A 14,891-nucleotide genomic window follows, 5' to 3' on the forward strand; every position below is an offset into this window, starting at 1 on the left:
CATTAGTCTGCTCAGACAAACCTAAATGTTGACAGTAACCAACTGGTGCTCTTGGATATGTCAGAATACTCGCTTTAATAGTGAGCAATTTGCATTTAAGTTCCCATCAACAAACAGGGGCTTGGAATCCTGGAGCACTCCTGAAGTCAGCTCTCAACTTGGCACCGAAAGAGTTGAATGGCAAGAGAAAGAGCTTGCATAATGGGGGCAGTAGGCCGGTAGAGGGATCATCATGGCAGGATGGAATTTGTTCAGCAGGAGGGGTCGCAAGGAAACAAATAGTAGGAATGTCAAAGTAAGCAGTATTGCACAGGACAACATTATTTATATAGAGATAAAAATAGTAGAGTCCAGAGGTCAACGAACAACAGTGCCGGCTACTTAGTAGAGAAACCTTGGAAGGCTGTCATAAGTAAAATTAATAGACAAGTTCTTAGAAAAGTGTTACATGATGTGGTAAACGTGTTAGATGTTGCCGAAAGTATCTTCACCATCCTATACTTCTATCCACTTTACAGCTAATTCCAAGTTTTCAATATTAAGACCATAAGACATAGGAGTGGAAGTAAGGCCATTCGGCCCATCGAGTCCACTCCGCCATTCAATCATGGCTGATGGGCATTTCAACTCCACCTACCAGCATTCTCCCCGTAGCCCTTAATTCCTCGCGACATCAAGAATTTATCTATCTCTGCCTTGAAGCCATTTAGCGTCCCGGCCTCCACTGCACTCCGCGGCAATGAATTCCACAGGCCCACCACTCTCTGGCTGAAGAAATGTCTCCGCATTTCTGTTCTGAATTTACCCCCTCTAATTCTAAGGCTGTGCCCACGGGTCCTCGTCTCCTCGCCTAACGGAAACAGTTTCTTTGCGTCCACCCTTTCTAAGCCATGTATTATCTTGTAAGTTTCTATTAGATCTCCCCTTAACCTTCTAAACTCCAATGAATACAATCCCAGGATCCTCAGCCGTTCATCATATGTTAGACCCGCCATTCCAGGGATCATCCGTGTGAATCTCCGCTGGACACGCTCCAGTGCCAGTATGTCCTTCCTGAGATGTGGGGCCCAAAACTGGACACAGTACTCCAAATGGGGCCTAACCAGAGCCTTATAAAGGCTCAGTAGCACATCGCTGCTTTTATATTCCAACCCTCTTGAGATAAATGACAACATTGCATTCGCTTTCTTAATCACAGATTCAACCTGCATGTTTATCTTTAGGGAATCCTCGACTAGCACTCCCAGATCCCTTTGTACTTTGGCATTATGAATTTTCTCACCGTTTAGAAAGTAGTCTATGCTTGGATTCTTTTTTCCAAAGTGCAAGACCTCACATTTTCTCACGTTGAATTGCATCAGCCATTTCCTGCACCACTCTCCCAAACTGTCTAGATCCTTCTGCAGCCTCCCCACTTCCTCAGCACTACCTGCCTGACCACCTAACTTCGTATCATCGGCAAACTTCGCTAGAATGCCCCCAGTCCCTTCATCCAGATCATTAATATATATGGTGAACAGCTGCGGCCCCAACACTGAACCCTGTGGGACACCGCTGGTCACCGGCTGCCATTCCGAAAAAGAACCTTTTATCCCAACTCTCTGCCTTCTGTCAGACAGCCAATCCTCAACCCATGCCAGTAGCTCACCTCAAACACCATGGGCCCTCACCTTACTCAGCAGCCTCCTGTGTGGCACCTCCTCAAAGAATTCTAACAGGTTCGTCAGGCACGACCTCCCCTTACTAAATCCATGTTGACTTGTTCTAATCCGACCCTGCTCTTCCAAGAATTTAGAAATCTCATCCTTAACGATCGATTCTAGAATTTTACCAACAACCGAGGTTAGGTTAATTGGCCTATAATTTTCCATCTTTTGTCTTGATCCTTTCTTGAACAAGGGGGTTACAACAGCGATCTTCCAATCGTCCGGGACGTTCCCTGACTCCAGTGATTTTTGAAAGATCTCAACCAACGCTTCCGCTATTTCTTCAGCCACCTCTCTCAGAACTCTAGGGTGTAGCCCATCGGGGCCAGGAGATTTGTCAATTTTAAGACCTTTTAGCACCATCTCTTTTGTAATGGCAACCATACTCTTTTTTTTTTTTCTTTTTTTTTAATTAAGGGGCAATTTAGCGTGGCCAATCCACCTACTCTGCACATTTTTGGGTTGTGGGGGCGAAACCCACGCAGACACGGGGAGAATGTGCAAACTCCACACGGACAGTGACCCAGAGCCGGGATCGAACCTGGGACCTCAGCGCCGTGAGGCGGTTGTGCTAACCACTAGGCCACCGTGCTGCCCTTTGGCAACCATACTCAACTCAGCCCCCTGACCCTCTATAATTTTTGGGATATTACTCATGTCTTCCACTGTGAAGACAGACGCAAAGTACTTATTAAGTTCTCCAGCCATTTCCTCGTCTCCCATCACTAGCCTTCCGGAATCAGTTTGAATTGGCCCAATGTCTACTTTGGCCTGTCGTTTGTTTCTTATGTATTGAAAGAAACTTTTACTACCATTTCTTATATTACTGGCTAGCCTGCCTTCATATTTGATCCTCTCCTTCCTTATTTGTCTCTTTGTTAACCTCTGTTTGTTTTTGTAGCCTTCCCAATCTTCTGATTTCCCAGTGCTTTTGGCCACTTTATAGGATCTCTCTTTTTCTTTGATACATTTCCTGACCTCCTTTGTCAGCCATGGCTGTCTAATCCCTCCCCGGATAATCTTTCTTTTCTTGGGGATGAACCTCTGTACAGTGTCCTCAATTATGCATACAAACTCCTGCCATTTTTGCTCTGCTGTCTTCCCCACTAGGGTCTGCTTCCAGTCGATTTTCGCCAGTTCCTCTCTCATGCCCTCGTAATTACCTTTATTTAACTGTAACACCATTACATCCGATTTTGCCTTCTCTCTTTCAAACTGCAGACTGAACTCAACCATATTATGATCGCTGCTTCCTAAGTGTTCCCTTACTTTAAGATCTTTTATAAAGTCTGGTTCATTACATAGCACTAGGTCCAGAATAGCCTGCTCCCTTGTGGGCTCCATGACAAGCTGTTCCAAAAAGCCATCTTGTAAGCATTCCATGAATTCCTTTTCTTTGGATCCACTGGCTACGTTATTTACCCAATCCACCTGCATATTGAAGTCCCCCATGATCACCGTGACCTTGCCTTTCTGACATGCCTTTTCTATTTCCCGGTACATGTTGCGCCCCTGGTCCTGACCACTGTTAGGAGGTCTGTACATAACTCCCACTATGGTTTTTTTGCCCTTGTGGTTCCTCAATTCTACCCACACAGACTCCACATCATCCGACCCTATGTCGTTTAGTGCCATAGATTTAATTTTGTTCTTAACTAACAAGGCAACCCCACCCCCTCGGCCCACCTCCCTGTCTTTTCGATAGGTTGTATATCCTTGGATGTTTAACTGCCAGTCCTGAACCCCCTGCAGCCATGTCTCTGTGATGCCTACCACATCATAATCATTCACGATGATCTGTGCCATTAGTTCGTCTACTTTGTTACAAATGCTACGAGCATTCAGGTAAAGTACCTTAATGCTAACTTTCTTATCATTACAGATATCGGAAGTCCTAAGATGTCCAAAGTTATCCTTCCTTTTTGTTGAATTCCTAGTCTGCATCAAGCTTAAATCCACCTGCCTACATGTTATCCTCCTGCGTATCTTGCCATTTAACTCCATGCTCCCTGTCGCTTTCACTTTCCCTTCCCCCCAACTCAGAAGTTTAAAGTCCTACTGACCACCCTATTTATCCTCTTTGCTAGAACACTGGTTCCAGATCGGTTCAGGTGGAGACCGTCCCAACGGTACAATATTAATGTAGTTGTTTAGAGAGATCAGGCAGAAGGAAACCTCTGAGGTATATAGAACATGGCTTATTATCCAAGTTACCCTACCCCACTGTCTACAAAGTTTACCATTTTAAAATAAACATTAATTTGCGGAGGAATAATCATGGTAATGTTTTGCATTGGAACAATTAAGTTTCGGGCAGGATTCGCACAGACTGAACTAAATATTTCTGCCATCGAACAGCAAGCTAAAGTATTCAGACAATATTTACTCACATCGTTTAGGTACAAATTATGGCTACCGGGGTAAACTGTAACACCCGTTCCTTTACAAGGCTTAAATATTTCTGCAGACTTGGCTATCCCATTACTAGTTTACCTTCAGATTTGCAATAAACATTTTCATTTAATATTTGTGTTCTGAAAGGAATGCCTTTTTACAAAGGCAAAGCTGCAAGAGAAAAAAAACTAGTATTTAAATCCAGATCCAGTAGTTTTGAGGTAACTTGTATGACAAGGACAGATGGGGAAAACCAAAGAGATAACCAAGTACACTGATGGATTTTTATAGAGTGTAGAAACAGCCAATCATATCCATAACAATATTTCAACATCAGGGTTCCAAGTTGACCATGCAACTTATAGCACAAGGGTAAACGCCCAAGATGTATAAGAATGTCAATAAAGCACACACAAGTCTTAATTTTATTCTTGCTGGTAACAAAAATATATAACTTACTTTGCAAAAATTTACTATATCTTCTTTAGTCAATGTCTTCAAGTGCGCTACTTCAATGTTGTCTGTAATTATAATACAAGCACCCATTTAGTATAAACTTTCAACACCAAATATCTGAACATTCTGATGTTACAAAAAGCATAATCAGCCTATTAGATTAATTATGGTTTGTTCACAATAAACTGGTTACATAGATGCTTTAATTAAAATTCTCATCACCAATTATAAATGTATTATGCAGATTACCGACTAATTAAGTGGTAATAATTACTTTATGTACTATGCAAGGTGGCACAACAAACCAACTTTCAAGCAAATATTCAATACACTGATACAGTATTTTGCACTCGCCTTATGTTCAAGTTATATGTCATAAATAGCATTTCAAAATCAGTAACTTGAAAGTCTAAGAGAATTATGCCAAAAAACTCCGAATTACAGTCACTCAGACTGAAGTCATAGTATATTTGCATTGTAGAACATATTAGCCCTTTCCTTTGGATGAATTTTCACTCAACCAGAGATTTCAGTCAACATCACAGAAAAAAAAACTATGGCCGGAATTTTCCAGACTTCCACAAGTCAAGGGGTGCATTCAATAGGAAATCCAGTTGATAACGGCTGGACTGGAAGATCCACATTCAGGCTTGATGGGAATTCGAACAGTCAAGTTCGAATATGCTGGATAGAGACGACAGCCAGTGCAATTCTGGATCTTGTCCGTAAACAAGACATCGGAAGATAATCGGTCCAATTCAAATGGTTCGATTGTTGTGCATTGCCCAGATGAAGCCAGACTTTCTGGAACCTAGATATCCCACCACTACCATATCTGGGGTAAGGCTATGTGCAGACAATGCGCCTGAAGATAGATTCCTGGGGGAGAGTTCCTGGCGTTCTGCAGAGTTGCAACGCCACGCTGGAACCTCATTGGCTGAGGGCCGCAGAATCTTCTGGAAGGACATGACGAGGAAGAGGCACCCAGAGAATCCTTGCCAGCGAAGGCTCGATGCAGAGGTGGTGGAGACTTCACGACGGACCAGAGGACAGAAGGAAGCAGCATGCAAGATCCACCTTTGCAGACGAAGGCCCTGAGACGACCAAAACTCAGGATTGAACCCGCAGCTCAATCCAATTCCTCGGCACGGATAGTATTAAGAATTTTATGGTGGGCAGCACGGTGGTGGTTAGAATTGCTGCCTCAGGGGCAGCACGGTGGCATAGTGATTAGCACAACCGCCTCACGGCGCTGAGGTCCCAGGTTCGATCCCGGCTCTGGGTCACTGTCCGTGTGGAGTTTGCACATTCTCCCCGTGTCTGCGTGGGTTTCGCCCCCACAACCCAAAAAAAAATGTGCAGAGTAGGTGGATTGGCCACACTAAATTGCCCCTTAATTGGAAAAAATAATTGGGTAATCTAAATTTATAAAAAAAAAAGAATTGCTGCCTCATGACGCTGTGGTCGCAGGTTTGATCCTGGCTCTGGGTCACTATCCGTGTGGAGTTTGCACATTCTCCCAGTGTTTGCTTGGGTTTCACCCCCACAATCCAAAGATGTGCAGGGTAAGTAGATTTGGTCACACTAAATTGCCCCTTAATTTGGAAAAACATAATTTATTTTAAAAAAAGAATCTTAAGGCGTACTATAGTTGGGGGTAATTTAAGGGATAACTGTTTTATTGTATTTTAAAATAAACTTGGGTTGAATTGTGAACTTGTACTTGACATTTGTTCATCTCATAAATAAGGGCACCTGGGTAAAATGTTTGAATAATAAACTGGTTGAAGTGTCTGAATGTTACAGACAACAGATTATTTGTTTTGGACTCAGGAATTGAAAGTACAATTTCAAAGTTTGCAGATGCCATCAAATGTGGGGGCCAGGAGGGAGGAGGGGACTATAGTTATTACTGCAACAAGACAATATTAATAAACTTGCAAAGTAGGTGTGCAATTATCAAATTCATTTTAACATAGATAAACATATGGGGTACATGTTGGTAGGAGGAATAAGGCCATACGCTGCTTGGATAGTAGAAAACTAAATTGGGTAGAGAAGCAAAAGAATATAGATACACAAATAACCAGTCAATAAGGCCATTTAAAAAAGCAAATCAAGCTCTGGGGTTCATTTCTAGAACACAATTCAAAAGCAAAGAATTTGTGTTAATCTGAACAGAACCTTGGCTAGACTGTACTTGGGATGATCCCAGTTGATGTTATAACTGGACGGAAGTTCCTAGTATGAAACCCTAACTCAAACAACCATAACTTTTATTTATTTTTCTATAAAAGGGTAGAGAAACAGAGTCACAGGACCTCTAATTAGTTTTAAGACCAAGAAAAAAAACATTTATTAAACACCTAAAGTTGGATTATGGTACTTCCCCCTTATCTTAACAATTGCTTACTGACTTCAGGATTAACACAGATTATAAAATATATCTTAATCGACGATGGTCTAATTAACACAAAGCTCCTTTTAAGCAAACAAGATGACAGTGGTCAAATATACACACTCTGCTCTAAACCCAAGTTAGTGTCTGTGGATTCCTCCTCAGAATCTCCCCAGATGATCACGAGAGTTTCCAAACTCCACTCCCAAAAACACGCTTTAAAATGTTCTCTCATTATAATGCTTTCCTTTAACAGTTTGCAGTCCAGATTTTACAAATGACACATTGTTCAATTCCCGTACCGGCCTCCACGAACAGGCGTCAGAATGTGGCGATTCGGGGCTTTTCACAGTAACTTCATTGAAGCCTACTTGTGACAATAAGCGATTATTATTATTATTTAGGTTTCCATTCCATTTTAATACCTAATCCAGTCGAGGATTTGACTTCCACCCCTTTTAGGTTTCCTTTGTTTTAACTGCTTTTACACAAACTCCAGAGATCAAGCCACTGATTTCCAGTTATTTCACCTTACATTCCACAGGCAGTAGTAACATTTCAAACCTTAAAATCACTTCAGATGTATTTCTGGCCTCATGAGCCAATGCTTTTTCAACTTTGTCTTGACTGAATAGTTCTCTGTTCTAGTCCCTTTGACCTCCGACTTCTTGGAAATTTCTCTTCATTGCTCTAGTTTCCTTAACTAGCTGCTTTTCAGATCCCTACACTTGTTTTCTTAACCATTACACCATGGTATGGCTTTTCTTTGACCAAATTAGAGGGAAAAGAACCCCCACACATACAAACACCTTTGTCCAGCATGAATCTAACCAAGGTTTTACCCTTCCAGGCACAGAAACGTTAAATTAAGCACACTTAAAATTATACTCTATTTCTAATTCTTACCAATATAAATCCCTAAAACCTATTTTTGTCATACTAACAAGCACATGCACAGTTCAGGTAGAAAGCACATTGAGGCACTGGAGAAAGTGTGAAAAAGATTCATGAGAAAGAAACTGGAAGATCTTAAACTGAAACTGGAAGTACTGTAGATCTTGGCATATTTGTCAACCTTTCAAAGCCTTCCAAAACGGGTTTGACTTATAAGCAGAATACAGAATGAGAACTGCAGGCATTGGTGTAAATGGTCACCATTTAGAAGTGTGAATAAAGTAACACCAGCAATTCAAATTACATCAATAAGACATTTTAATTAATGAAACAGTTCCATCAAGATAGACTGAACTACAGCTTTTTTTTAAAAATGTCAATATATTGCCTTCAGTTTCACTTCAACTTTAGCATAATCACACAAATCCCAATCTGGATTGTGTGTGATGCATTCAGTTGCACAATCATCCCTCCAGAACAAATCTTGCTCTCTATTCTTGGAATTAGATATTCTACATTGTTCTGAACAATCTGATGACATTTACAAGAGCATAGCAGCCCACAAAACCTCAAGCTGCCATCATCTCAACTTTAGGCATCAATGTCGGGACGCAACTGACAGAGTACCCTTTGTTGTCCGGTACTTTCCTGGGGCGGAGAAACTACGACATCTTCTTCGCAGTCTTCAACACATCATCAATGAAGATGAACATCTTGCCAAGGTCATCCCCACACCCCCACTACTTGCCTTCAAACAACCGCACAACCTCAAACAAACCATTGTTTGCAGCAAATTACCCAGCCTTCAGAACAGCGACCACGACACCACACAACCCTGCCAGGGCAATCTCTGCAAGACATGCCAGATCATCGACATGGATACCACCATTACACGTGGAAACACCACCCACCAGGTGCGCTGCACATACTCGTGCGACTCGACCAATGTAGTCTACCTCATACGCTGCAGGAAAGGATGTCCCGAAGCGTGGTACATTGGCGAGACCATGGAGACACTGCGACAACGAATGAACGGGCATCGTGCAACAATCACCGGGCAGGAATGTTCCCTTCCAGTCGGGGAACACTTCAGCAGTCAAGGGAATTCAGCCTCTGATCTCCGGATAAACGTTCTCCAAGGCGGTCTTCAGGACACGCGACAACGCAGAATTGCCGAGCAAAAACTTATAGCTAAGTTCCGCACGCATGAGTGCAGCCTCAACCGGGATCTTGGATTCATGTCGCATTACATTTAACCCCCACCATCTGGCCTGGACTTGCAAAATCCTACCAACTGTCCTGGCTTGAGACAATTCACACCTCTTTAACCTGGGATCACCCCCTATCTCTGGATCTGCAATGATTCGATTACCCGCAAATGCTCGCATTCCAAGCATTGTCTGGCATCCCTGATTGTCTATATAAATGTTTCTGGAACATACCTCTCCATTGACCTGAGGAAGGAGCAGTGCTCTGAAAGCTCATGTTTGAAACAAACCTGTTGGACTTTAACCTGGTGTTGCAAGACTTCTTACTGTGCTCACCCCAGTCCAACGCCAGCATCTCCACATCATGATTTCAGGAGAGGCTTCTTTATATAAAAGAGCAGTAAGGATGTGGAATGTGTTACCACAAGAGGTAGTGATGTAGATAGCAAGGATGAATGTGAAGAAGCCAGATTAACACGAAGGAGAAAAATAGAATATGCTGACAGGATCGGAATGAAGAGATGCGGGAAGTGACATGTTGAACATCAACATAAACCAGTTGGACCAAATGGCCTATTTCTCTGCTGCAGACGATCTACGAATTGGTTAAATTTAGCTAGATGAATTGCATACTCCCAACCAACAATTGCCAATTCAGCTGGAAGCTGTCATTTTAGTGTCAAGTAGGGGTACATTTATCCAGATCAGAGGAACCAAGATACGATGAGAGAGGTGAACTCAGCAGTTTCAGCAACCAACTCCAGGGCCACTGAATTTTTAAGCAGGTGCCATTCTCTTCACCTCTACAATTAATGCTTTACAACCAGCAATCAGTCTTAGCTGATTTGACCAATATTACAGTTACCCAAATAGAAGGTTTATCTCCCTTCAATACCTCTCCCATGCATCTCAAGGTTGAGAATACATCATAGGAATCCTGGATGAAGGTTGTACAAAATCAATTTAAGGCCTGACAGCTGCTATGTTCCAGAAGTATTAAATAATTATTATAATGTTGGCCCAATGCCATAACCAAATATAATTTATGACCATAGTTCCTAAGCCTTGGCTTTGTTTCTGGAGAGTATCACCAAGTATCTCATCACAAGCCAAACAAACCTGATAAGCCATCACTCCCCACAGCACTTCCACGCTTTCTGCAGGCTACAAAGAAAGATTAGCAAAGGCCGGAGGGAAATGAACATCTGCCTTTCCTCTTGTCTGAAGCTTATGGCATATGGGAAGAAAGCTCAAATAAATTGCAATGCAAAATAGCTGATTGTTGGCATTTTATTTTCAAGAAAGGAAACAGTGCAGGCTTCATGTAAATCGCCTAATTTTGTATTTTGTGATTATCAGAGTCACAAAAGCAAGGTTGTATTGGGGTTAGGGCAACATTATTAGTGCTTAGGAATTCTCAACAACATTCTTTTTTTTTTAAAACATACCTCGGTCAAAGTTGTACTGCTGAGAGATGATTTCACTCCAGTGCTTAGCGCACTCAGCAGAGAGTTTCTTTGGTTTGTCAAGTCGCCTTATTGCTAGAGCTTGAACATGCTTTTGAAATGCCTCATCTGCCATTTCCCTTATATGCTTTTCCATGGTTTTCAGAAAAGCCTCCACCCTGCTTTCCAGGTAGCTGGGTGCTCTTTCCGACTGAATGATAAAACGAAGTCCTTGTACTCCATTAGCTCTCCGTGGACCACTAAATACAATGTAACCTAACATGACAGAAAGGAGGCTTCAAGTAAGTGCAATTGTTAAAACAAAATAATTGTTTAGATATAAAAGTCAATTAATTACTGTTTATAGAATTTCAGAATTGTGCATAGATTAAATATGGGTTGAACAATTCTGCAACATTCAAAGCATAAAACACAAATTATATATTGCACATTCTCCACGTGTCTGACCCCCACAACCCCAAAGGTGTGCAGGATAGGTGGACTGACCACGCTCAATTACCCCTTAATTGCAAAAATGCTTTAAAAGTATAATTCATGCTGAAACATTCCCTTGCTATACAAACTCAAATATTCCAGAGAGCTCCCCAAGAATGCCGCAAAGAACAGAGGGGAGGAATACATAGAAATAGTTAGGTCATCCCCTCAAACCTATTCCACCATTCTATTAAGTTATGATCGAGGTATGTGAAATAATTTTTCTGCCTCAGGAGCCTGCTCCATCATTCAATATGATCATGACTGATCTTATACCTCATTTTCCTGCTCACTCTTCATATGCGTAGAATTGATCTCAGCCTTGAATATACTCAATGGTGGAGTACCCACAAACATCTGGGGAATTATCTACCCTAGAAAGTCACAATCTGCAGAGTGAAAATGTTTCTTCTCTTCCACAGTCCTAACTGATCGCCTCCTTATCCTGTGGTGAGACTCATCATAGAATAAATCATAGAATCCCAACAGTGCAGAAGGAGACCATTCAGTCCATCAATTCTGCACCGACCCTCTGGAAGAACACCGTACCTAGGCCCAATTCCCCCACCCTATCCCCGTGATACAACCTAGGGGCAATTTAGCACAGCCAATCCACCTAACCTGCACATCTTTGTCCTGTGGGAGGAAACCACAGTACTCGGAGGAAACCCATGCAGACACGGGGAGAATGTGCAAACTCCACACAGACAGTCCCGAGGCCTGCATTGAACCCAGGTCTCTGGTGCTGTGAGGCAGCAGCGCTGGGACAGTGGAACTAGATAGTATGCTCTTTCAGAGGGTTGGTGCAGACTCGCGAGACTGAATAACCTCCTTCTGTGTTGTAGGGATTCTATGAACATCTTCACCCATTCGGTTTAATATTGAGGTGGAAACCAAAGTGCCTGGAAACTTGTTGAGTCAGTATCCGTGACTTTTCTTTTAAACATATTAAATCTAATAAGTTCCTGACTGACTCCTTGATGATTTCTTCCAGCTGTTTTTTCTTCTTTTTACATAAATTTCCCCAACCGGAAACCATGGCTCAACCGCGAGATTGACTCCCTACTGAAGGGCAGATCTGAGGCGTTCAAGGCAGACGACCCAGTCCTATACAAGAAATCCAGGTACGACCTCCGCAAAGCCATCCGAGATTCCAAGAGAGAATATCAAACTAAGCTAGAGTCACAGACAGACTCTCGGCGGTTGTGGCAAGGACTAAACAACATAACGGGCTACAAAGCGAAGCCGAGCAGTACCTCTGGCAGCAGCGCACCCCTCCCCGATGAACTCAATGCATTCTATGCTCGGTTTGAGCAGGTAACCAACAATCCGCTGTCGAGTGCCCCAGAAGCCCATAATTCACCCATACCCACCATCACAGTTTCCGGAGTCAGATCGGCCTTCCTGAAAGTGAACCCATGGAAGGCGATGGGCCCGGACGGGATCCCTGGTCGTCCACTCAGAGCCTGCGCATACCAGCTGGCAGAGGTATTCACAGACATCTTTAACCTATCCCTACTCCACTCCGAGGTCCCCACCTGCTTTAAGAAGACCACCATCATACCGGTACCAAAGAAGAACCAGGCAACATGCCTCAATGACTACTGCCCGGTGGCCCTGACGTCAGTTGTAATGAAGTGCTTCGAGAGGTTGATCATGAAGCGCATCACCTCCATACTCCCGGAACGCCTTGACCCACTTCAATTCGCATACCGTCGCAACCGGTCCACATCAGACGCCATTTCCCTGGCCCTATACTCATCCCTAGAGCATCTCGAAAACAAGGACTCCTACATCAGACTCCTATTTATTGACTACAGCTCCGCCTTCAACACCATAATCCCAGCCAAGCTCATATCAAAGCTCCAAAACCTAGGACTTGGCTCTCCACTCTGCAACTGGATCCTTGACTTTCTGACCAACAGACCACAATCAGTAAGAATGAACACCAACACCTCCTCCACAATAGTCCTCAATACCGGTGCCCAGCAAGGCTGTGTACTTAGCCCCCTACTGTACTGCGTGGCAAAACTTGGTTCCAACTCCATCTACAAGTTTGCTGACGGTACGACCATAGTGGGCCGGATCGCGAATAACGACGAGTCCGAATACAGGAGGGAGATAGAGAACCTAGTGGAGTGGTGTAACGACAACAATCTCTCCCTCAATGCCAGCAAAACTAAAGAGCTGGTCATCGACTTCAGGAAGCAAAGTACTGTACACACCCCTGTCAGCATCAACGGGGCCGAGGTGGAGATGGTTAGCAGTTTCAAATTCCATGGGGTGCACATCACCAAAAATCTGTCCTGGTCCACTCACGTCGACGCTATCACCAAGAAAGCACAACAGCGCCTATACTTCCTCAGGAAACTAAGGAAATTCGGCATGTCCACATTAACCCGTACCAACTTTTACAGATGCACTATAGAAAGCATCCTATCGGGCTGCATCACAGCCTGGTTTGGCAACTGCTTGGCCCAGGACAGCAAGGAACTTCAGAGAGTCGTGAATATCACCCAGTCCATCACACGAACCTGCCTCCCATCCATTGATTCCATCTACACCTCCCGCTGCCGGGGGAAAGCGGGTAGCATAATCAAGGATCCCTCCCACCCGGCTTACTCACTTTTCCAACTTCTTCCATCGGGCAGGAGATTCAGAAGTCTGAGAACACGCACGAACAGACTCAAAAACAGCTTCTTCCCCGCTGTTACCAGACTCCTAAATGACCCTCTTATTGACTGACCTCATTAACACTACACCCTGTACGCTTCAACCGATGCCAATGCTTATGTAGTTACATTGTACATCTTGTGTTGCCCTATTATGTATTCTCATGTATTTTCTTGTCTTTTCTTGAATTTTGTTTAATTCCCTTTTCTTCCATGTACTGAATGATCTGTTGAGCTGCTTGCAGAAAAATACTTTTCACTGTACCTCGGTACACGTGGCAATAAACAAATCCAATCCAATCCAATCCAATCCAATCTAGAGTACCCAATTATTTTCTTTCTAGTTAAGGGAAAATTTAGCATAGCCAATTCACCTACCCTGCACATCTTTTTGGGTTGTGGATGTGAGATCCATGCAGACACAGGGAGAACGTGCAAACTCCACACGATCAGAAACCCGGAGCTGGGTTTGAAACTGGATCCTTGGCTGCGTTTGGCAGCAGTGCTAACCAATGCACCAACATGCTGCCCCATTTTCCAGCTGTTAATATCTTATAGTCATAGAGTTTTACAGCACAGAAAAAGAGGTTCCGGCCCATCGTGTCTGTGCCAGCCATCAAATACCTATCTATTCTAATTGCATTTTGGTCCCTAGTCTTGTATGCTATGTGCTCATCTAAATGTTCTTAAATGTTGTGAGGGTTCCCACTGCTACCACCCTTTCAGGCAGTGAATTCCAGATTCGCACCATCCTCTGGATGAAATTTATTTTCCTCAAAATCCCCTTGAAATCTATGTGCCCTGGTTATTGACCCCTCAGCCAAGGGGAAAGTTTTCTTCCTGTCTACGTTCTTCATAATTTTGTATGCCTCAATCAGGTTCCCCATAGCCTTCTCTGCTCTATGGAGAACAACTCCAGCCGACCCAGCCTCCCTTCATAGCTGAAATGCTCCTGCCCAGGCAGCATTCTGGTGAATCTCCTCTGCATCCTCTTTCACACAATCACAGCCTTCCTATAGTGTGGTGACCAAAACTTCACACAGTTCTCTAGCTGCGGCCTAACAGCTCCATCATAACCTCCCTGCTTTTATAACCCATGATTTGACCGATAAGTCTTAACCACCTGTTCTGTTGCCTTCAGGGACCTATGGACATGCACCCCAAAGTCCTCTGTGTATTCCCTTGCCTTGCTAGTCCTCCAAATATGCACCACCTCACAGTTT

At 43.4% G+C, this 14,891-nt stretch overlaps 1 protein-coding gene across 5 annotated transcripts in view; it reads right to left on the reverse strand.

The window, feature by feature from the left end:
- ide (insulin-degrading enzyme) overlaps positions 1-14,891 on the reverse strand; it is a 245,968-nt gene that overhangs the window by 47,917 nt on the left and 183,160 nt on the right. For all 5 annotated transcript variants that reach the window (XM_038822333.1, XM_038822331.1, XM_038822334.1 and 2 more), the window contains 2 exons: positions 10,505-10,777; positions 4,560-4,621 (listed from right to left, as the gene is read on the reverse strand). In XM_038822333.1, coding sequence (XP_038678261.1) covers positions 4,560-4,621; positions 10,505-10,777 — 335 coding nt within the window. The remainder of the gene's footprint in view (positions 1-4,559; positions 4,622-10,504; positions 10,778-14,891) is intronic.

The sequence above is a fragment of the Scyliorhinus canicula genome, chromosome 16 (genome assembly GCF_902713615.1).
Source record: "Scyliorhinus canicula chromosome 16, sScyCan1.1, whole genome shotgun sequence".
In the NCBI taxonomy this organism is placed as follows: domain Eukaryota; kingdom Metazoa; phylum Chordata; class Chondrichthyes; order Carcharhiniformes; family Scyliorhinidae; genus Scyliorhinus; species Scyliorhinus canicula.